The sequence below is a fragment of the Cornus florida genome, unplaced genomic scaffold, assembly GCF_030987335.1.
Source record: "Cornus florida cultivar Cherokee Brave unplaced genomic scaffold, ASM3098733v1 CherokeeBrave_3.0.0_Hap2_Chr07, whole genome shotgun sequence".
NCBI classification, from domain to species: Eukaryota; Viridiplantae; Streptophyta; class Magnoliopsida; order Cornales; family Cornaceae; genus Cornus; species Cornus florida.
Window position 1 is genome coordinate 20,797,631 of NW_026775577.1, and position 25,874 is coordinate 20,823,504.

Sequence of the window (25,874 nt, forward strand, 5' to 3'; positions counted from 1 at the left end):
GTTCCATAAATCTTAAAAATATATATATATATGGAAGACCAATATTTGCACCAACAGTGGGTTAATTTGTGTTTCATATATATAAATAACTGATATATATATATATATATATATATATATATATATATATATATTTTCAAAATTCAAATGAATAATGGGTTAATTTGTGTTTCATAATATGTGGAATACATTTTATACTGTGTTAAATTTCTTTCAATTTTTATTTTATTTTTATTTTTTTTGACAAGAAACTCACACACTCATGTGTTTTCTTTTTTTATTTATTTCAATGAAAAAAAAAAAAAAGAAAAAAAAAAAAGAAGAAAGTTTAATAAGAAATAACACTTTGATTTTATATAATATAAGAATGGAAATAATCCTTTTTTATTTTTTTATTTTTGTTGTTGCTTCACTTTAGGGACTTAAATTTTCGATGGTCAATTTTGTACCCTAAACAAAATGGGCCGATGTGCTGCATCTATTTTTTTTTTTTTTTTTGACGCAGCACTGAATGGAAGCATCCATTGAACACGTAATAAAAAACCAATTTAACTCATGATTTTACCTTTTTTTGCCATTCTACATGAGATCATGCATGGCTATCAATTAGTTACTAAAAGTGCAGAAAAGTGACAAAATTTATAGAGAAAGTGAATTATGAACATGCATGTTTTTATTATTAGCTTCAATATCACGCTTTGACAACACTCTTGAGTTTGGAAAAAAGGAATGAAGGAAAAAAATTACAGTATCAAACACAAGGAACATAGAGTATACATAGAAATTTGAAGGAAAAAAAAAAAACTAAGACTCCAATATTCAATAAATAAATACATATATAAATTGAATGGGCGTTTAAATACATATATAAATATATAGAGGGAGAAATTAGTAAAGAAAGTAAAATTAAAAATCAATGACAAAAATTTTATCCAACAAAAGAAATATTTATAATAAGTTTATTAAAAAAAAAAAAAAACCCGCAACAAAAATAGAGTGTTATTTACTACTATATTTTATTTGGTTATTGGCTTCAATATCACGCTACCATATATAACTCCGACATTGGTGGAAAAAAGGAATACAAAAAAAAAAAAAATTGTATCAAACAAAATGAACATAAAGTACATACATAGAAATCAAACCAAATAAATAAATAAACCAAACCTTCATGTAGTTATTAGCTCCAATATCATGCTTCCATAAGAGATTCAAAAAAAAAAAAAAAAAAAGGGTAAAGGAAAAAAAAAAAATCAAAGACAATGAATATAAAGTACTTACATGGAAGAAAAAAAAATAAATAAATAAAAATAATCAAATATTGATAGTCATAAATACATATATAAAACGAATGGACATTTAAATAGGTATAGAGAGATTGGAAAATAAACACAAAAGAATAGCTTAATAATAAAATAAAAAAAAGGATCTAATACGAAAAGAGTAATTTAGTTTATATAGAATGCTAAATGATTTGAAACACGAGAATTTTTGTTGTTGCATGTTATCTTTCTCTATATTTGTTGAAATAAATAATATTATAAAAATTAAGAATATATTATAAAAAAAATAAAGGATTAATTGCATTGACACTTCTAGTCAATGTCATTCGGTCAACGTAAAATCTTGCATCCATACCCCCTCCCAACCTACAAAAAGACTTAAATACCCTTTGAAAAGTCAACAATAACTTTCTAATCTTGTAATAACTTGAATGGCCTTTCTAACTAATTGGCCCATTACTAATTGGCCCATTATTTGGGTAATTGTACTAATCTTTCTATCTTTAATACTAATTTATATCACCATCGCCACTATACCAGAAGTTCATAACCCACGCTGCCACCCACACCGCACCGAAATAACACCACTACCACAATAGAAAAAAAAAATTTTAAATAAATAAATTGAAACACCCAATAACCTAGACATCACCATAATTAACTACCACAATTATACCCAGACAATAGTACCACCACCACCACTACAATAGTAGAAAAAAAATTAAAAATAACCATGGCAAACCTAGACATCACACCAAAAAAAAAAAAAAAAGGCCCAAAACCACCAGGCCACCACATTTTCCCCCAAATTATAGGGACTTGCCCTAGCCACCCATCTCAATTAGGCTTCCAACCCAATCCATATGAACTTGTCAAAACACCAGTTAAGTAAAGGTATGAAAGAGCTGCGATCGGTTATAACATTTCAGTATTGGATCGGCCTCTTCGATTACGCTCGTGTGAGGAAGCAGTTAGAGATTTTTATATAGTGTTTCTTTAATTTTTTTTCTTAAATTATTTCATTATATTTTATATATATAAATTTATTAATTTATCTTATCTAAAAAATATATATCTCTATGCATCCACTTATCTCTCTATATAAATACCTCATAAACACTTATTTATATGCATATCTATTATTAATAAATATATACTATAATGTACAATGTCTGTCCTATCTGAAAATTTCTAGCTTGGTCCTGATCACCAAATTATAATTGTATATCCAATACGACTGTAAAACGATGATCCAGGCCTCGGCCATGAAAAAATAATAAATCAATAAATAATTGAAAAAGTTCATACGTATTTAACTTATCATGCATGAGTCATGAGACTCGTGACCTACCATAGGAAATAAAAAATAAAAAATAAAAAATTATAAAAAAAATCTTGCATGGATCACGGGTTAACTATTAAATTAACATAAAAAATAAAAATAAAACATCTGCGGATAAGTCACAAAAAATTCCCCACCCTCCCAATTAAAAAAACAAAAACAAAAAAACAAATATAAAAATGTAGAAACCATGTCACTACGTGATAGTTTCTATATCATCACGTGTATCAAATGTGTTGGGAGACAAAATAAAACAATTAAGGCATGAAATTGGTTGTGAATTAAAAATAGGATTCAATGTCGTGTGGTTCATTATCTTCTTTTGATAAAAGGGTAGTCTCTTTTATTTTAAATTTTTTTTATCTAAATTTTAATAATTCACATACAAATACAGTTCGTAACTTACCTTCATAAACCATAATTAATTAAAGTTTTTATGATGACAATGGAAAAAAAAAAAAATATTTTCAGATCAAAGAAATTTTAAAGAAAAATTCTGCATAGAATATTGAGAGAGGTGGACTGTGAGCTGTTGTAGTGAATCTCACACTCATGTGCCTGAGTCTCATTAGTTATCAATTCTCGATAATTATAGCACGATTCAGTTTAATCTTTTTTAGTAAGTTTCGGTGTGTTTTGTTAGTGCCTTTTATGTTATTTTTTTTTAGGATTATGTGAATTGATCATGTCAATAACTAAAATCTACATCAAATTGTCAATACAACAGTTTCGTTACAATCAGATTCATGATTAATGTTAATTTTGCAAGTGAAGTAACAAGATGAGGAAGAGAAGTTTGAGATAGAAAGTAAGTATGAAATAAAAAGGAAGATAGAAACTATGAAATGAAATTGTAATAAAATGTTCTTAAATTAAGTAGAAGAATTATCTTTTAATTGGTAAGAGTGAAAAAAAAAAGAAAGAAAATCCATCTAAGTGACAACATTTACTTGGAATTAAAGTGAGGAGGATGATTTAGTGATTAAGAAATTTTGTTAAAAAAGAAAAAAGAAAAAAAAAATGCCTTTTTTTTTGTGGTAAATTTTGCCAGGAATGTAATAACAAAACTCATCTTATTATTTAACAAAAAAACACTCATCTTATTATATTATATGTTGAGTAATTTTTTTATGCCGCATCGTTAAGTATATTCAGTTGCATAAAATTAAAATTTTTATATTAAAAAAAAAAAAAGGCAAATTAAAAAATTAAATTAAATCACGCAACCTAAACGAAATTCAAATTCTCAATCTCTCCTTTAGCCACCGTGTGAGCAATCTCCTGGTCAAACCTCGGGACATGGGCATGGCTAACAAAAAGCCATGCATTAATTGGCGGGTGGTGATTATATCAAATTGTGTTGTTTCACATTGGCTGAAAACGACTATGACCTAATTTATTATGGTTTCGTGTGCAACCAAATTGACTTCTAACACATAATGAGTTCACAGTGAATTTGAAATCATCCAATAATATTTTCAGATCCTTTTTTGAGTACTATAACTTCCATTGTTGCCGTGCGAAAACATTAAATTGATTTTTCAATTTTTTGTCACTATACTAAACATTTTCGTACCATACAAAATAATAATATATATATTTTTTATTAAACTCGTTTTTTTCACCATACAAAAACAAAAACACCAAAAATAAAATATGTAACAAACATGTCCTATTTATTATAGGTTTAATTCATTTACACTCCTATGATTTGTCAATACTTCAAGGAGACCCCTTTATATTTGTAAATTTTCAGTCAGACCCTCTATCAGACATTGTTGGCTGACAATGCCTAATAAGTGATTAAAATAACTAATCTACCATTTTTTTTTTTTGTTGTTTTCCCATATAACTGTTAACCAAACACCTTTTATGCAACTCCTACCAATGATTATCCTATATGTCTAACCAAACACCTTTTATTCTTCTAAAATAAAAAAAACCATATGTATTTCTTTTTCCCTGAATAAAATATTATTGATTTGTTTGTCCCAAATCGTGTAACGCAAGTTTTAGGGCTGAAACAAAAGCAGCAATGAGAGACAATGGCGATGAAAAAAAGGACAACGGCAGATCGGCGACGAAAAAGAGGATAGCGGCAGACCACGAGCTTGAAGGATACATATGGTTGAATTATGGTTATATTAGATAATTTTAGTGCTATATTGATGAGAATGATGTAATTGATGAGTTAAATTGAAGTGCTGGGGGTCGGATTCGAGAAGCTTATCGGCGATGAGGAACCATCGCTCAGCCTTTGCTTTGTTGCTGCTACTATTGGCGACAACGATAGAGGTATGTATGTCGGCGAGCTTTGATGTCTTATCGGTGAGGAAGCGGCGGCAATGATAGTAAAAGAGAATTCTGACGAGTAAGGATTCCATTGTGAGCAACGAAAAACCCACCGACCAAGATGGTGGAATGGCACCGGCGGTAAAAGATGAACTGAGCAAAGAAGCCAGTAAAGATAAGCTTAATGTTGCTGTTCTAAGCTTTATTAGTTGTCGATTTATGTTAACGCTAAAATCGGTTGGTTAAAGCTGATTTTAAATTTGATGTCCCATCGGGCATGCCAAGAATGTTGACGCGAGCCGATTCTAAATTTGATGTAATGCGGGCGTACCAGAACCAATTGTATGGTTCGAGTGTGTGTAGTCAACGATAGTCTCTTTGAGAAATTGACTTTCAGGCGATTATAGGATAAAGAGAACATAGAACTCTTTTGTGGGTTCAAGATTGCCTTAGTAAAAAGGACTTTCAAAAGTAAGTTAAATTAGTAACAGTTTGTGAGAATAGAAAGGGGAGAAAATATAAATATAGAAAGAGATTAAGAGAAAGAGATATAGAACGAGATAGAGAGAATGAGATAGAGAGACAGAAATAGCAAGGTTATTATATAGGGAAAGAGCTTGAGAAAACAATACCAATGATAAAAAGATTCTGAGGGTGCTGGATCTATAACACAGGATGCCTCTACAATTATTTATAGAATAATACGTGAAAACAAATTCTTATATGCAAATACTTGCATTACAACTCTATAACATACCTAACTATGAATTTAAATTAAACTAATCTATGGATAACCACTAACGTCTGATTGAAACAAATTAAAAGATAAATATTGTCAATGCAATCCATATCCAGTAAATAATTCAAATGCTTCAATCTCCTTTGCCTCTACATGCAGCTTCAGTTACCTTTTCCACGTGTCAATTTATACCCAAATTGGTTGCCATGTCATTAATACAAAATTTACTAAAATAGGTGTTAACAATGCCCCCCAATTTTAAATGTCTTATCGGCTGTTTGCTGTCCAAGCCGATAAGATATTTGAAATTTAAAGAACATTGGAAGAAAATTTTGAACAAGGAATGCGCTAGTCACTTGGAATAAGATTGCAAATCAACGAGTTCCAAAGCTTTATTTATTCTGAAACACCCCTAAGATGATCTTTATTTAGCCAAATCTGCCGATTTAGGCTTCTTCTTAGATTCTCAAAAAATTTGCCGATATCGCTTGCCCATAAACCCGGGAAGGACTTGCCCCCCATGCATTTTCTAACTCCATTAACAAATCATGATCATGATTGGCAGAAATTAAATTATTGTGAAGCATCATTCTAGCCGATCTGCCTATTATCTCTATGACATTCTGCTAGGAAGGAGTTTTCTTAGCTGATTTCCTTTCAGCCGATTGTCTTTCAACTGATTTTGCTTTAGTCGATTTTACATTCAGCTCCATCGGCAGGACTGCATCATGCCCAAAAGTCCTTTGATCGGCAAGCATGACCTCATTATAATCGGCAGGTTGAAGTAGAGCATTTGGATCAACTAACTTTTGTTGAGGGTTTGCAATCACATGCCCCCCGCAGCCGCTGGTTTTTTAGCCGATTTTGTCTCAGCCAATTTTGCATTAGCTGATTTTTCCTCAGTTGATTTTCTTAACTGAGCTCTAAGTAACCTTTTGAAATTAATATAGGCTAGTTTGTTTGTTTGTTTGTTTATTTTTTATTTTTTATTTTTTTTGAAATTGGGCTAAGGACAGCGAACTAAAACAATTCTTTCAGCTGATGATTGTTTTTGCCGATTATTAGATATCACAATCGGCAAAGAATTTTGGTACACAGGCCGCTTTGTTTTTATCCGATTTTCTCTCTGCCGATTTGTACCTTTCCATTCAACGACCTTTGGCTGCTTCTTTTCATTACCAAGATCAACATTTTTTCTAGTAAGAAGGTTGATCACATTTTTATTTGTTTTAACTTTCAGTTGTTTTTCAGGAAACTTTAAAGCGCCGTCGTCAACTGCCCTCTTCTTAGTATCAACCGCATTTTTTTTTTAAAACGATAGGGTAAATGGCTGATTATCACATGTTATTAATTTTAGTTTGGTAAGACAAAATCGAGTATGAAACATTGTTTCCATTTGTCGCCAACTATAGATAGAATTGAAAGGCAGAGTAACAAACCATAAGTAGGCCACCCCCTGTTAGGGAGTTTGGAAACAACCTTAATTTCACCAGGGACCAGTACTGCCCTCCCCATATTGAACTGTAAAGTTACCAATGTGCTCTACGGTCGATTGGTTTCCTTCACCACTAAAGGTAACAAAGTCTGGGACTTTGTATCCTCAAGGGAATTCCACCGAGTTGATACGCTTGTTAAATTGATCAACCACTGGCGGTTGATTTTTGATTCTTTGAAATTTTCTGCCTACATCGGCCTGTTTTGAGTGGCCGATATCTGGGCTGCCGTGGAATCCAAGTTGTTATTAAACCCGCTAATTTTGGCTTCCATCTAGAGGAGCCTCTCTAATATCTGCGCTAATGGCATAACAGGTCATATGGTATATTCGTCAAGACTAGAGCCAATTTGTAAAATCGGTTAGATCTTCTTTTCGTTCTTCTCAACTAGTTGAACTTGCTCTACCACTGGCATCTGATCAGCCGTTGGTGGTTGGTAATATTCTGGCCAACTCTACTGCTGATTTTTAGTTAAACTTTCTTGCCGAGATCGGTAAGGCTCGTTGATTTCTATATGTGGTTGATTTATTGCCGAGCGCAATTGGTGATAATTTGGTAAGCCATATGTTTAATTAGTCATCAATTGCCCCCCATGTACTGAAAATGGCTGATATATAGGAGCAACTGGTTGATTTACCACATGTTAATAATCGGCTATTAGAACTTGCTGATAATCGGCAGTCAATGAATGATAATATTCTGACAAACTTTACTGCCGATTTTCTGGTAAAATTTCCTACCGAGATCACCAAGATTGGCCAATTTCGATACTGGTTATAAGTAGCTCCTCTTATAATAAAGGTAACAGATTTGCCATTAGTGATTGATAATAATCTGACAAGCCATTTATTTGGTCTTTTGCTAGCAGTTGATTCTCTGCCGATGGAAACTGATTTTCTGACTAACTTTGCTGCTAATAGTGTTGATCGGTAGCATGCGAGTGGTATAACATTGGTGGCTGATTTGCACCGGGTTGTGACTAATATTCTGGCCAATCATATGGTTGATTAGTCATTGATTGCCCCCCATGTATTGAAAGTGGCTGATATACAGGAGGAATCGGTTGATTTACCACATGCCGATAATCAATTGCTAAAACTTGCCGATAATCGATTGTTGAAACCTGCCAATAATCGGCTGCTGTGGCTGATTTATCACCTGCCGATAATCGGCTGCTGGCGTCTGTCGATAATCAGGGATTAGTTGTTGATAATTGTCTGGCCAACCACATGGCTGATTAGAATACTGATACATTGGCTTATTTGACTGATCAAAATATTTATACGTCGATTGAGAAGCTGACTGCATATTTTTACTATAAAGCACTTACCTAGTGGGGTTCCACCGGGCGTGCCAAGAATGTTAACGCTAAAATCAGCTGGCTAAAGTCGATTCTAAATTTGATGTAATGCGAGGGTGCCAAAACCAATTGTATGGTTCAAGTATGTGTAGTCAACGGTAGTCTCTTTGAGAAATTGACTTTCAGGCGATTATAGGAGAAAGAGAACGTAGAACTCATTCGTGGGTTCAAGATTGCCTTAGTAAAAAGGACTTTCAAAAGTAAGTTAAATTAGTAACAGTTTGTGAGAATAGAAAGGGGAGAAAATATAGATATAGAAAGAGATTAAGAGAAAGAGAGATATAACGAGACAAAGAGAAGGGGATATGGGGGAAGAGCTTGAGAAAGCAATAACAATAATAAAAAGATTATGAAAGTGTTGGACCTCTAACACAACATGCCTCTACAATTATTTATAGAATAATACGTAAAAACAAATTCTTATATGCAAGTATTTTAATTGCATTACAATTTTATAACATACCTAACTATGAATTTAAATTAAACTAATTTGTGGATAACCACTAGCATCTGATTGAAACAAATTAAAAGATAAATAGTGTCACTATAATCCCTATCCATTAAATAATTTAAATGCTTCAATTTCCTTTGCATCTGCATGCAGCTTCTGTTACCTTTTCCACGTGTCAATTTATACTCAAATTGGTTGCCATGTCATTAATACAAAATTTACCAAAATTTGTGTTAACAATTTCTCTGCAAATAACCAAGAACAGAATAATCAAATTGATCAATTAATCCAAATTTCTCTACAAATATCTAAGAACCGAGTGATCAATTAATCTAAACCTATGGAATGATCTCTCACACGCGAAAATGAGTCTGCAGAGAGAGGTTAGAGAGAGAAAGAAGGGCAAGAGAATACGTGAGAGGGAGAAGATCCAGTGAGATGACAAACAAAACAAAAAAAAGTCAGCAACCAATAAGCTGCTGACACGTATGGTGTGGAGCGGCAGTCACACAAAAAGTTGCCCTTTAATAGTGGTATATAGTCTTTGTAGCCAAACATGACTATTGGAGGGCAATATGGGTATTATAATTTATATTTTTGTTGATGTCAGTGAGAAGTATGTTTGACTAACTTTGACCGTTAAATGAGGGAAAGACAAAAAAAGTAGGGTATAACTGAAGATTTGCAAATGTAAGGAGTCTCCTTGAAATATCGACAAAACACTGGGGTGTAAATGAATTAAATACTTTATCTATTTATTTATTTTTTAATCGTCCATCACAATTACTTATGTTCGGGTACTGTGGTCGGTCGATTATTGTTCTGCATACTTCAAACATCTGCTCTCTCTCTCTCTCTCTCTCTCTCTCTCTGTGTGTGTACAAATTCTCTCTCTAGATTTTTTCCATATAATAATTCAGAATCTGAACAATCATACGGACCTTGGTTATTGAGGAATGATTCACCAGTACCCAATAGCAGACACTTCATGGTCGATTTTATAGCAGCTTGAAAAGGTCTCAACTTACAATTCTCTCCCCTCCTCCTCTCTCTCTACAAAATATACACACAGCAGTACCAATCTAAGTATATAGAAGTGTAACAAGAATGGCTATGAATCTGAGCACAACAACGGTCCAAACCCATTTCATGTATGACCTTCCAATCAAATCCAGATCCACAACCTCCATGTTCATCCAACCTCTGAAGAACAAACCTACAGCACGACCCATCTCCTTCTCTTCTCTCTCCGTCTCTGCAATTCTCACCAAAGAACGAACTGTCAACGACGAAGACGAAAACCAACAAACCCATTTATCAAAACCATTCAATTTCAAGTACTACATGCTTGAAAAGGCCAATTCCGTCAACCAAGCCTTAGACGCCGCCGTTTCGCTCCGAGAACCCATGAAGATCCAGGAATCCATGCGGTACTCACTCCTCGCCGGCGGCAAGAGGATCCGACCCGCCTTATGTATCGCGGCCTGCGAGCTCGTCGGCGGCCACGAGTCCACTGGGATGCCGGCGGCCTGCGCGGTGGAGATGATACACACCATGTCCCTGATGCACGACGACCTCCCCTGTATGGACAACGACGACCTCCGCCGCGGAAAGCCCACCAACCACAAGGCCTTCTGCGAGGACGTGGCGGTCCTCGGCGGCGACGCCCTCCTTGCCTTCGCGTTCGAACACATCGCCACCGCCACGGTGGGGGTTTCGTCGGAGAGAATCGTCCGGGTGATCGGAGAATTGGCGAAGTCAATTGGGTCAGAAGGGTTGGTTGCAGGCCAGGTGGTTGATATAAGTTCTGAAGGAGGAGTCGTCTCTGAAATTGGGTTGGAACACCTCGAATTCATTCACGTCCACAAGACTGCAGCTTTGTTGGAGGGCTCAGTGGTTTTGGGGGCAATTTTGGGAGGTGGGTCACATCAAGAAGTAGAAAAACTCAGAAAATTTGCAAGATGTATTGGATTGTTGTTTCAGGTTGTGGATGACATTCTTGATGTGACCAAGTCCTCCCAAGAATTGGGAAAGACTGCAGGCAAAGATTTGGTGGCCGATAAAGTCACATATCCAAAGCTGATTGGCATTGACAAGTCCAGAGAGTTTGCTGAGAAGTTGAATGATGAGGCTAAGAGTCATCTTGCTGGATTCGATCCGGAGAAGGCCACGCCATTGATTGCATTGTCGAATTATATTGCTTACAGGGAAAATTGATCTGTTGTACCACATTTTGTTGCTCTGTTTTGGACTTGGAATTGATGCTCATTGTATGTGTTGTAATTGGGAATTGATGCTCATTGTGTTGTTTCAGTTCTTCAATGGATTTTCGGGTTTTTGCGAAAATTGTGTAACCTTCATTGTACAATGTGCATAGATTGATTCCAAATTTTCATATTGAATCAGGTAAAAGTGGTTGATAGCTTTGTGAATTGTGATAGCTTTGGTACTTAGAACTTTTCCAAGAACACAATGATTAATCACGTATATGCACGTGATTTTTAGGTTTTTATGTCTCATTATTCTGGCCAATAAATGGCCGGATCACGTGAAGCCTGTAAAAGTTGGTTTCTCCTGCAAATTGTGTGCAAAGTATCCTCATCAAATTGCTAATACAGTCTCTCTAGTTACTCCCTGCATAAATTCTGTCAATTTTAACCTCACACTAACGAATTTTGACTAATTTTAACCTCGCCCTAAAATCGGTTATTTGAAAATCATGATTGTATGTTAAAGTTGCATAGGATCAATTATCCTTGCGCGTAGAGAGATCTTACTACTTTAATACCGCACGTTATTCACATGTAATATTAGTAGTGTAATTCGAACCTTGGAAAGATTGATGTGTGATTTCTTGGTGGGTGTCCCCTCACTTACCCCGACCCCACCACCAATAATTACAATTGGTTTCAATGTAAGAGACTCTTGATAACTCCTTTTGAGACTATTTTATTGTCCCATTCTTATTAATCGTTCAATCAAAATTGACCCACTTTTTCAAACCTAATTTCCTCGTGGAACGCATGTTCAAAATAATATAGTGCTTGTTTCACGAGGGACAAGTTTTTTGGTTCATTATCTTAATTTAATTTATTAGCATGTGATAAATTTTCTTAATTTTTTAAATAGAGTCATTCGTGTAAGAGTAATAATATAAAGTTGAATAATCTTTTATTGATTTTATGTGATTATTTTAATAACATTAATATTCACTCACATAAATTAATCCAATTCTAAATAATTATTGTTATCTAAATACAAAATTAGGAACAATTATTTATTGAGTAATGATACCAAGTGTGAGAGTCAGGGTAACGGACTAAAATGATGTGAATAAAAATAACGTCATGATGACATCGTAATATTTCATGACATTATATTAATGTCGTACTTCATTTACATAAAATAGTATCTATGTACATTTAACTTTCAGACTATTTATCAACATTCTTATTTATTTACTTACTCATGTTTTTTTAGCTACATAAGACACCTGTCCATATGCATTGTTGCAATTTAAACACTCAAATATATCGAAGGTGATACATTCAAAAAACTTATTAAATAATTTTGAATTATGTGGTCCAATCCCTTGGAACCGTAGTGGAGAGGTGACAAAATCCTATACTTTTCATTATATAACCGATAAATTAGGAAAAAAACATGAATTACTTTGTGGAAGAATTTCTGTTATAAAAAGTGAAATTTGTGCATGTGGACATTATTGAGTAATCAAAGATGAGAAGGAAGATTCAAAATTAAGAACCCGAAGGAAGCTTTACTCTATGCTACCATTATATATATATATATATATGTACAGACACGTGTCTAGTGGTTTTTTGCACATGAATATATATATATATATATGTGTGTGTGTGTGTAATTTTCAAGATTAAAGAAAACATGATCGATAAAGCAAAAATAAGACTAAATATTTTACAAAATATGGAAAACAAGTTATGTGAACACTTCCTGCTTCCTCTTTCTGGGATTTTGAAATTTGAGATTTTTTTTTTGAAATTTTTGAATGTTGTTAACTTCATCCATTAATGATATATCTTCGTGGACTTTTATAATTAATGACAAAAAAAAAAAAAAAAAAAAAAAAAAAAAACATATCCTTATTAATAGTATTATTTTTTACTTCCTTTTGAATGCGCTTCTCATAAACTTGTTCCTAAAATCAAAGTTACCATAGAAAATATGATCATATTTACGATAATGGAACAAATTAGGATTTTTTTAGTGGCAGGGAATAAATAATAGTGTAACCACTAAATAAATCCACCAACAAGATGTGTTCTAAATTCTAATTGTATCCTAGACTCAGAGGGTGCCCAAACAATGCTGATCTGAATGACTTAATTTGAGATAAAATTGGTGGCTTCATAATTTTCATTTTTCAGAGAAATTTATGATCGTTTTCAAACTGATGTTGAAACCAAATGGCACAATAATAGGGTCAAAATATGAGAATCACTTCTAATGCTTTGAGCTTATAGTAAAGTTATGTTTGAGAATATCGAATCAGCATTTTGGAAATTGAATTGGAGAAATTTAGTTTAATTCGAGTTTTGGAAATTGAATTGGAGAAATTTAGTTTAATTCGAGTTTTAAGGCGTTGATTCAATACTCTCAAACGAAACATAAATTTAAATAATTCAGAGGGAGTTCTTTAACCCTCTTTTATGGATGGAAAAAATATATATAAGAGACACCAATCCATTTGTTAGCATAGGTTAAAATCTCCACATTTTGACACACTGCATTGCACCCACAGATAAAACCAAGTCGATTAGAGGCTGCAAAGACACGAATTCGTATTTTCCTAAGAAAAGTAGATTAAAAAAACAAAAACTTTTCAGTTTTCACGAACGTCCAACAAATGAAGCTAATTCTATTTTGAATAAGAAAATAAATTTGTCAGGCTAAATCAATTTTTTTAAAAAATGTATGCATTTAGAAAAATAACATGAACAATTGATCACAATCTTCTAAAAAATATCATTGCATCAGCAAATTATAGGCCTCTTTCTGTATCACACACATATGTATAAAATTGTATTGTTTAAATCTTAATTAATGTCATATTTGAGTCATGACCTCTACCCTATGCATCTTAGAGGGAGGAGACCATCACTAAAACCACTGTAGTTGAGTTAACACACACTCCTTTCAAATGCATCTATACTGGATACATTTTTCTTTAAAATTGAATGGCCTCATTCACTTTGTACATATCATGTCAATGTAGCATTTTAATGTAAGAATCTTCACGTAATAATTTATCAAGAAAAATAGGAGATCTTAGAAAGTATCTTGGCATTCAACTAGGTACTATTAGGTTTTCTTAAAGGACAAAGTTCAAATTTTTTTATCAATATTAAGAAGACATATAACTTGGTCATATATTTGAATGAAACCCATAATATTGTCACACCTGTCTTTGGAGGTTACACCAGGCAGGCAACACGAGTTAAGTAAGATGTTGCATGGTGTCTACACGGTAAGAGGAGATTATGGAGTTTCTGGAGTAATGTAGAGTTTTGTGAAGGATTCCAAACTTGTACAGAATTATGTAAATATATGTAGTGGTCCGAGAATAGTAGTGAAGTTAGGAGGAAGTTCTAGAGGAATGATCTTCACCATATATTAGGATGCATCTTTATAGTCCATTAGAGATGTGGTGCTTATAAATAGGAGGACTTCATTTGTAACCATCAAGTCCTAAAGTGTAAGTTGAGAGCAATGTTTGATAGCTAGGCTTGTACAAAGTAGACTTTCAAAATAAATGTTTAAGGACCTATTTTAAGTAAGATGTTGCATGGTAATTATGAAGTCTTCAGGAGTAATGTAGAGTTTTGCGAATGATTCTAAACTGGAATAAAATTGTGTAAATATTTGAAGATATAAGTAGTGGTCCGAGAAGAGTAAAGAAGTTAGGAGGGAATTCTAGAGAAATAATCTCCATTGTAGATTAGGATACATCGTTATTGTAAATGTGGGGCTGGGAGGTAAAGGGCACGTTGAGAGCAATATTTGAGAGCCAGCCTTGTACGCTCAATGTAGACTTTTCTTCCAATTGCAATTGCAGGTATATATATAAAATAAATGTTTAAGGCAATGTATCACATTTATATTGTTGTAAGGTTTGTCCAATTGCAAATAAATCCAATATTCAGAGCTTTTTTTAACAAAGACACTCTTATGTTAGATTGTGTAGTGAATTTACTTATCTATCATCATTATTATATGATTGAAAATATCAAAACATTAATGAATATAAAATAACTATTTTACCCCATATAAATACCACCACACAATTCTTATGGTTATATATATAATATAGGGTTAATTATATGAACCTCTCTTATAGTTTACGATAATTATAAGGACCTTTCTTATGATTTGAGAAATTATTCGGACCTCTCTTAAAAATAAAATTAACTTACACGGAGTTCTCTTCTATCCACAATAATGTGTATTAACTGTATATATGATGCAATATCTGACATTTATTAAAAACTAAAATTTTTGATTAACATTAAGAGTAAACTAATAGAAAAATACAATATATTGTGACGATCCAATGGTTACAATAATGTACTTGGCAAGTGCGAATTGGTAAATAAATTATTGTTGTTAAACATCTGACATTTATTAAGGGTATCGGTGGTTGAACGGGTTGCTGTTCAAAAATTATAAACATCAAAGATTTTTTCAAAAATATTGATAATATGTGTTCTTAATGTTAAACATGCATCTGACATTTACTAGGTTATAAATTGAAACATCCTCTAAAATTGAAACTAACTTACACGAACCTCTCTTCTATCCACAATAATGTATATTAACCGTGTATATGATGCAATATTTGACATACGAAATTTATTAAAAACTAAAATTTCTGGTTAACATTAAGGGTAAACTTTACAATAATGTACTTGGCAAGTGGGAATTGGTAAATAAATTATTGTGGTTAAACATCTGACGTTTATTAGGGTATCGTGTGGTTGAACGGGTTGATGTTTAAAAATTATAAAAAACAACCCACTATATTTTTTTCATTACATACATTAAATGGAATCGTGTGGTTGAACGGGTTGATGTTCAACGGCAGTTGTGAACTGTAACATGTTAGTTTTATGCCTTGCTCTAGCTCAAACAAACTGTGCAATTTGAGGACTGAAATAGCATGGAATCCATGAGTTGGGATTAGAAGATATTAATTTATTTTTTAAACTCATTTTTCTCCTATTCCAATTTCTAAGCGTGCTTCCAAACGTAAAATTAGAGCTCCTGGAAGCCTCTTTTGGTAAAAAAATGATGGCCAAAGTTCACACCGGTATAAAAAATTAAATTACTGCCTTATGCTGCTGAGTGCAATTTATAAAAACTCTGTTTTTCTAAGTGCAAGTGTATTAGGCAGCTATGTTCATGCTTTTAAAGCATGTTATATACTTTATTGAACAAGTTTTAAAAAGATTTCTTTGGAAGTGAGTGTTGGATATTAAAGTGTTATTCTCATGTAATCAAGCATCTCAAGCTAAACTTAATAATATGACTTAATAATATAAAACACATTTGGAATTGAAGCAGTTGATAGCATTTTAACCAACAACTATAAAAATTGACCCCCAACGCTTGAATTATTATGCAGGACTGGCTAGACTGACTTCTCAAAGCCTTAATCCTAATTGTGCGGAGAATGATTCCATTTATTCGACTAAAACTAATCCCCAAGTTTCCTGTGCAGATATGAAATGAAATGCAAGGGAGAATGGAATGAAATGATCATTCTCATTTTATTTTTTAGTTATAAATATGAAATGTGTAGGAATATAATAATAATAATTCTAGTATTTGATTGGACCAATTTAAAATTTAAAATGGAATAAATTTCAAATTGAGCTATCCAAAATATCTCTCTTAGTAACAAATAAATTAAATAAATGACATTCTTTTATAATTTTTTAAAAATAAATGGTGGCAGTGGCGGTGGTGGATGGTGGTGGAAGTAGAAATCGGTAGTGGTAGTGTTGGAAGGCAGCGGTGGTGGCAATGGTTGAAGGTGGCGGCAACGGTGGTGGTGGAAGGCGGAAGTGGTGTTGGTGGAAGGCGGTGGTAGTTAGTATGGTGGTGGTGGTGGAAAGAGAGAGTGGTGGAAGTCAATGGAGGTGATTGTGATGGTGGTGGAAGGAAGTGAAGGTGGCAGCGGTGGTGGTGGAAGGCAGTGGTGAAAGGCGGCAGTGGCGGTGATGGAAGGTGGTGGCAGTGGAAGGCAAAAGCGGTGGTGGAAGGTGGTGGCGGTGGTGGTGGTGAAAGGTGGTGGTAGTGGTTGCGGAAAAGGAAGGTGGTGTCGGTGGTGGAAGGTGGTGGCGATGGTGTTGGAAGGCAGTGGTAGTGGTGGAAGTCGGTGGTGAAATGCGGAAGTGGTAGTGGTGGTTTTTGGACTTGGAGCATGAGGGTTTTTTGGGAAATTGACTTTTTTAAAAAAATTACTTGGGAATTGAATGGTCATTCCATAGGTTTATTTATGAAATGAATTTTCATTCCAATGGAATGGCCATTCCCACTCTAAATTGCATACCAAATAAATGTATGATTAGATTAATGAACATTCTATTTCTGCGCACCAAACACAATATAAAGTTTTTCAATTAACATCACAGAAATGATTCGCGAAGAAGTTTATTGCAAAGAAAAATATATTGATTTTGATCCCAAAAATTTGATAGGAAGGTTATATTCATGGAATAATAATCCTTTGTGTAACTAAAAACTCCGCTTCTCTATCTCTTTATATATATATGTGTGTGTGTGTATGTATTAATTTTTTTTTTTTTTTCTCTTAGATATATAGAGAGATGTGTTCTCTAAATAAATCTGTATCTACTCCCTCTTCAAAAAAGGAATAAAAACTTTTCAAATAAAAAAATAAGGAGATATAAAAAAAAGAAAAGAAAAACGTGGCAAATAGAATGCTGTCACAAAAAAATCATGAAAGAACTCAAAAGATCCAAATCATGAAATTTATTGTGTCTCACTACTCATTTAGTAAATAGGTATTTGTAAAGAGCAGTGTTTTTCGTAACATTATCACGAAACTAGCACATTTATGATAAATATGCATTTTTAGTCCTTTAATTACTTTGTTTTTCTCATATTTCCCCTAGTTTCTTTCTTTAGCTGTATATATGCACATACACGCATAAGTGTTCAATTGCCTTATGGTGAGTAGAGAGTATGTATACTCACTTTAATAGTGGCCTTAGGATCTAATTCGACGGACGACCTTTCTTTCATTATCTTTAGGAAACTGAATAATTATTTCAATTACCATCCAATTGAAATGATAAAAGTAGACACCTACTTAAAGGAAAGAAAAACAAAAATATTTTGCTACTAAATTTGTCAATTGAGCATTCATAATCAAATAAAACACTTGCAATTAGTCTCTTCTTCCCAGAAAACAAAATTAGAGATTATCATAGTTAGCTGAAATAACTAGGGAAAAAAAAATATAGTTAGCTGAAATTGTGTGTGTATTATAAGATATAAGCCATTTTCAGATTTGAATTTTTAATTTTTTTATCAAATAGGATCACAATTAAAAAATAAAAAATAAGTTTGTTTATGGATATAATGTTACAATTTTCAAGATTTGATTTTTGTTTTTGTTTTGCAAAACAAACATTCTGACTCCTCTAATCTTTGTGGAACTCTAATTTATAGGTAGTATAGGTTTGACTCCTTTCATGTATGACAGTCCTTGTATAAAGCAGAAGAAAATTAGGGAAAAAATACACCGCAACCCTGAACAAAACAGAAGAGAAAAGAACAAGGGATTTCTAGGCCAGTAAAATTATTTATGTTTGACAGAAAATCAATTAAAGTCTAAGATGGTTTAAAATTATTTAGTTCATGGTTAATCTGACGCCCCATATATTTTTTTTTCTCTTCTCTCTCTCTCTCTCTCTCTCTCTTATGAAGTCATGTGTTGACTCAGGGGCGGAGCCAAAGGGGGGCCACCCCCAATTTTTTTTTAAATTCTTATTATACCCCTATTTATATTATTATGTTATACAAATATCCTTACTTATTTATGGTCCCACTAATTATAAATTTAGAAATAAGTATAACTTGTGTTACTTAAAAACTCATATAAAATTTATGGTCCCACTAATTATAATTTTTTTTTTTTTTTTTCATTCGGCCCCCACCAAACTGTAATTCCTGGCTCCGCCCCAGTGTTGTGATTGTAATCTCTAGGGTTGTATCATCTCTAACCTTTATTGTTCATGTGCCCAAAAAACATAGTTTAGAATTAGATTTAAAGAACACGTATCTTAAAAGAACCCTAACCATCAAAACATCAACCACAAATTCTTGTGATTATTAGTGGAAGGGCAAGTATTTTTAGTGTAATTCAGATAAGTATTTTTAGTGTAATTCAGATAACTCTTTTTAGTGTACTTCAGGGAAGTCTTTTTGGTGTAATTCTTGTAATTCAAATTTTTTTGCTCTCTCTTGTTCGCACAAAGTACACAATAATCTCTAATTTTATTTTCTGGGTAGAAGAGACTCGCTAATTTTTTTATTTGATTCCGGGGTATTCAATTGCTAAAATTAGTTATAAAATATTTTTATTTTTGTTTCCTTTAGGGATTGTCTACTTTTATCATTTTAATTAGATGGTAATTGAAAGAATTATTCAGTTTCCTAAAGACAGTGAAAGGAAGGTTATCCGTCGGATTAGATCCTAAGACCACTATTAAAAGTGAGTATATAACTTTTTACTCGCAAGAGAGTAGTTAAACACTACCTCACATAAGTATATTATATATATATATATATGAATTCTATCTTTCATGCTTTATCTACATCTTTTCAATCCCAATTGAATAACAAAGTGACTTATCCTTTAAATATGTAAGAGAATTGGTAAAAATAACATCAAAACTAGGTTTGAGTTTTTTTAAATAGATTTCATTCAAATTGTAACATATCCGTTCATCTTGTGTGTGTGTGTGTATATATATAGAGTAGTGATCTCTTACTCTCTATGGAGTAAGAAAATTCTTCCACACTTTTTATAGTGACTATTAAATTAAATCTAATGGTCACATTCTAAACCCATCTATATGCTTTTCTTTCAATACAAAACCATTGTTCACCAGGTTTGACTACATACTATCATCCTATTTCAAGCTTCTAAATTTAATATTTATCAATACCATTAATTATAACAATAAAATGTAAGTACTAAAAAATTAAAATAGAAATCTCTTCACCTCTTGAAATCACGTCTCATCATTATCAATACCATTAATTATAACAATAAAATGTAAGTACTAAAAAATTAAAATAGAAATCTCTTCACCTCTTGAAATTATGTCTCATCACTAATCGGAATTTTATTTTCTTTAAAAAAAAAATTATAAGTGTTAGAGAATTGTATCTATAACTTGATACTAAGGTTGACATTGCGTATTAGTTTGAGTGTGAAAAAAAAAATTAAAAATAAAAATGTGCATTTTTTTATCCACTTGATTAACTTAAGGTAACATGTGATTTGCACAACACTTCACAATTTAAATTATCGTATACCTCCCTAAATGCATGCTATTTAAAAATTAGAAATTCAATCTATTGTTCTCCAACCCATTTGTCACAAATTGTGTCATCTTTCTTATTAATTTTGTTTTATTTTATTCCAGATTTTAATTAGTTGTAAACACATTCCAATTAATCAAATGTCATAATAAGTCGTAAAAAATCTTTTTTCTAGTTCTACTATAACAACAAAAATTTATTGACATAATGAGGAGATTCATGACAAAAAATTATATTATTCTATGAAATTTCCTGTTGTAAATTAGTTGTTTTTCTTAGTTTTTTCTTTAAAACTGCTATTATTATCATCATTTTTTTTTTTTTTTTTTTTTTTTTTTTTTTTTTGTAAGCAAAAAAAGTGTAAAAGACGGCTAATATGTAAAGTAATAGCAAAGACATCAAAGAAAATAAAAATTCTATTAGTGGTGGTGAGACGTTCCAGAGGTGAAGCGATTTATATTTTTATTTGTTTGGTACTTATCTTTTATAGTTGTAATTAGTGGTATTGGTAAATTTTAAATTTAGAAATTAGAAATAATGATAGTAATTTTATATTAAAAGGAAAATATATAGGTGTGCTTGGAATTTGACCATTAAATTTAATCTAATGGTCATTATAAAAAGTGCGGAAGAATTTTCTTATTCCCTATGGAATAAAGAGATCACTACTATATATATATATATATATATATCATGTGTAAAGATAAAAGACTAACTCTAAATTGAGAGATGAACAAGAATAACTAACCCCGGATTGAGAGACGTAAGACAAAACAATTTGCAAAATTGGTTTTTCCGAGACATTTTTTTTTCTTTCTCCCATTAATTCTGTACAAAAATAAATAATCTCTTTCTTATTATTTGACCTAATTATTTGACTTTGTTCTTTACATAAATAAAAATCCACGGCAATTATGATAAAATTATCACATTCCTTTCGTGATTTTTAGCATTTTTCATTTTCATTTGTAAATAATAGGTCATCGTGATTGAGTCGATAAAAAACGAAAAGAAGGAAGGATAATGAAACAGAAAGAAAAGAGATGGAAATTAGAGTGACAGTGACTTGAGAGAGCCGTAGAGACCAGAGTTGAGAAAAAGGAGGAGACATAGGTCCAGTTTGGATTGGCTTTTCAAATGTTGTTTTTAACTTTTTGAACTTGAAAACTGTTTTGAGTAGTATTTGACTAGTTTTTTAAAAGAACTTCTGAGTTTTGGAAGGGAGTTTTGGAGAAGCTGGTACCCCAGCTTTTTAAAAACGCTCTTTTGAAATAACACGGGAAGACTTCTGGCATTTTAATGAAACTTTTTAAATGCCAAGTGTACCCTTTTTATTACTTAATAAAAATATGTAATTCCAAACGTGTCCCTATGAAAGTCCCTTTAATTTTCTTTCCAAACCTTAGCACTCAGTACATATCCCCTTCATACTCAAAGACAAGACTGATCTGATCGAGCATTCAACGGGAAGGAAACCCAAAAGAAGATTCTTGTTTGGCTCCTTCTCTTCTTTGTTTTATTTTTGATAAATAAAAAGAAAGATCACGGGGCTACGAAAAAACGCAGAGATCATAGTTCTTCAGCCCATAGCTACCCAAGTTGGAACATGAAAAATCATGTGCTTCAGCCCACATAGTGGGATCATAGTTCTTTGGTGGCAGGGTTAAGAATTCTTCCATTTTTGATTTGGGTTTGGAGTTGCATAAGAGCTTTAGCTTAGGTGGATCTCTGCGTTTTCTTGTTCTTGTAGGTTCCATACTCCCCTCAAGATATTTCCATCTTTAGCCTTTTTTCTTTTTTTTTTTTCACCTCAAAATTGAATTGGAAAAAAGGTGAACTTGTAAGAAAAAATAAATTAGGTGAACTTGTATGTAAAACGTTGTATTTAATTTTCTTTTTTAGGTTTATTTATTTTCAATTTAGGTTGGTAAACACTCAAAAAAAAAAAAAAAAAAAAAAATCCATTTCCTCCCAATCTAAGGATAAAATAGTTATATTAGTAGTAGAAGAGCTTTAGCAAACGTTTTGCCAAACAGACCGAAAAAGAAAAACTCTTTTAACATTAAAAGCTAAAATGCAGTTCCAAATACTATCATATAGCCAAGTAGAAGTGATAGCCTGTGCTTCTCTTTTTCTTCTTTATAAAAGAAGAAGTAAAAGCCTTACCGAGGCCATAGTTGAGTTGAGGGTTACTTTTGTCAATCACAGTCCCCTTAAGTTAAAAAAATACTTAAAACTAATTAAGGTGTATTTTATTTTTGAAATATTAATCAGCCCTCAAAATAAATCAACTTGTTAAAAATTAATTTAGAAAAAATAAAAGATTTTCAACAGAGAAGAACAATGTGTGATTTTATATATATATTATATGTTTTGATTCACGAGTGTATTTGCGTGAATGTATTGATTTTTATTCAAATTAGATTTATACATATGGATTTAGAAGCAATAAATATGGTGGTTGGTGGAGAGGGAGGTGGTGGTAAGTTGTTGAGATGGGAGGGATGATGGCCATTGTTAGAGGGTAGAGGTGTAAGAGACGGAGATGGCCATAGTTAGAGGATGGGGGTGTGCGGAGAAAATAGAGTGATAGAGATATAGAAGGAGAGAGAAAATAAATATAATAATGGTATTTTTTTATTTTTTGGAAGCTTATAATAAGGGTGAGTTGTTTGAGGCACTTGACAAAATTATAGGACAGTTCTAAATTTACTGGACATTTTTTTTTGGATGTCTTTTTTATTTTATTTTATTATATATTTAAAAAAAAATAGGCCAATGGATGCTTTTATACGTGTGCATATATCTTTAGGGTAAAGCAATTTATTTATTTATTTTTTTCCAACTTCTTTTTAAGATCTAAACACAAAAAGGTAATTTACTTTATTTAATTTCCAATTTATTCCAAGTATATAAATGAAATTCTATTTTAATCACAATTCAGTTCCTTTTTAAATTCTAAATCCAAATTTTAAAAATTTTGGTTCCAAACAAGGTTCTTAATGCACACACGCGTTCTGTCCTCACCGCCGCGACCTCCTGCTCCTCAACCATCGTCTTACCTCACCGGCGTCACCCCCGATCTTTCCTCACCGAACCTTCGGCTACGTCATCTATCTCCCTGTCGCTCTCTCCCACTCTCAGTTCACACCAGATTAGCATCTCAGTCGCACGGCAACAGCGTGCGCCTCACGGCCTCAGGAACAACCAACGACGGCGACGAAACCAGCTTCTAAATTTTCAACCACGAATTCATCATCGTTTTCAGTTTAGGTAAGATTCAAGCTTATTTTAATTTCTAGGGTTTAGGCTTTGAGTTCTCCCTCCATTTGCCCTCGTTCCTCCTCCACTCTATATATGTATATGCAATAGACATATTCTCAGGCTTTAAAATATATTTTTCAAAAACTGTTATTAATATAAAACTTTTTCAAATAAAATATATTTTTTATCTTTTATTTTCTGTTCTTAAAATTTTAGTTATTTTTATTAGATTTTAATAAAATATTTTACTTACTGATAACCAAATACTAAAAAAATAAAAATAAAAATATTTTCTTAAAAATATTTTACATCAAACCAACGGATCACGGCCTAGATGCATAAGCTAATTCAATGAAGCTGTTCTGGGGTTTTGATTTGCTGCTGCTAGATTTGTGTAATATTGTTGTGAGAGTTTTGAATTGAGGTTCCAATGCAATTTTAAAATATATATATATATATATAGGTTAATATAACATAAAGTTGCAAAAAACAATAAAATACTCATCCCTTTCTAATCTCCAAAATAGTAATTATATTCATAAAATAATGTAGATAAAATGAGCAAAAATCAATTTTTTATTGTAATAAATATCATATTATGTCTTCATTTTTTTAATTTGTTATATTGTAGAGTTTATATAGTGTTGTCATTGTGCCTTATCGTATCCAAATCGTATCCATGTTCTATGTCCAAAATAATATGAAAAAATATGAATCATCTCCACTGTTAGTTTATTTATTTATTAATTCATCCAATGTCTGACGTTTATTTTTCTAATGACATGTATGCTACTACTTTTACAATGGCAAAAATAAAAATAAAAAAAATATATATTTGAAAGAGAATGATTTATATTTGAAAAATCATTTTAAACCCATCATTTATGTGTAAAACGAAAATGCAAATAAAATGAATTTAGACTATCAAAATTTGAAATGAAAAAAAAAAAAAAAATTCTGTAATTAGTTATTGTACTAAGCATCTTTCTCTGTGTCATTGCAGCTGAAAAATATGGTGATTATCATCATCCCTGCTATCTATCTTCATGTCTAACACATCCCAAGCTTTGAAATTTCGATTTAGGGTTTTTCTAATTTCACTGTGACTCCACAATGGGTCTCCTGTATAGCAAACTAAGGGAAGAAAATCCATATTCAAAGCTCACGTCGGTAGACTCATATCTTGAGACCCTCCAACAAAACAGCAACGGAGTCATCAACACCCTCAGAGAGGGTGGCTCATTCTCTGTGGACTCACTGGGAGAGCACACAGACTGCATCCTCAAAACGAAACAACAAGTGGTGGAGTCCATTCACGAATGCAAAAAATTAGAGGACATATGGAAGAATGAAGAAGACCTGTTCTTTCTTGTGAAAGTCTACGTGGATAACAACATGCTGTTTTTGCAACTTTGCACTGCTCTCAACAAGTGCCTCCAAGACAAACAATTCACGAAAATTCGAGTTGCTTTAGACAAATTTGAGGAAGAAGGGAGAGAATTAGGGTTCCATGGGAAGAAGATAATCTATTTGAACACGCTTCACGAATTGAAGAATCACAAGACTGTAGGTCACCCTTTAATACAAGAGTTCTTCTTCTTGTTTCAATCTGTTTACACAAAGCAAATGTTAATGTTCAAGAAATTGAAAGCTAAGAAGAGTAAGCTTGTTAAGAAGTGGAAGAACTTAACTTTTGCGGTGGCTTTTGATTCTGTTCTGATAGTTTCTGTTGTGGCAGCGGTGGCGGCGATTCTGATGGTGTTGACGGGTGCTACTACTTGGTTGGGGCGGATGGGTGAATTGATTGATACCCTTTGTAACAAGTATGAGAATTTGGTGAAAGGACACGAAGAGATGATGAGTACTCCTTCATCAAAGATTCATAATCCGATTGAAATCGGGGACTTGGACGACTGCATTGAAGCACTAGTGTTGAAGAATGCTGATTTTGATGTTAGAGAAGAGGAGGGTGTGATGGTAGCCGTGGATGAGATCAAGAAGAAGCTGAGTGAGTTTCTCCAAACTATTGGGAAC

The 25,874-nt window shown here is 32.5% G+C and overlaps 1 protein-coding gene across 1 annotated transcript; it reads left to right on the forward strand.

Moving 5' to 3' along the window:
- The first annotated feature begins 9,751 nt into the window (after nt 1-9,751).
- Nucleotides 9,752-11,362, forward strand: LOC132266751 (geranylgeranyl pyrophosphate synthase, chloroplastic-like). The gene has a single exon (XM_059767736.1). It carries the CDS (start codon nt 10,068-10,070, stop codon nt 11,175-11,177), a length of 1,110 nt encoding a protein of 369 aa, XP_059623719.1. The 5' UTR covers nt 9,752-10,067; the 3' UTR covers nt 11,178-11,362.
- Nucleotides 11,363-25,874: the final 14,512 nt, after the last annotated feature.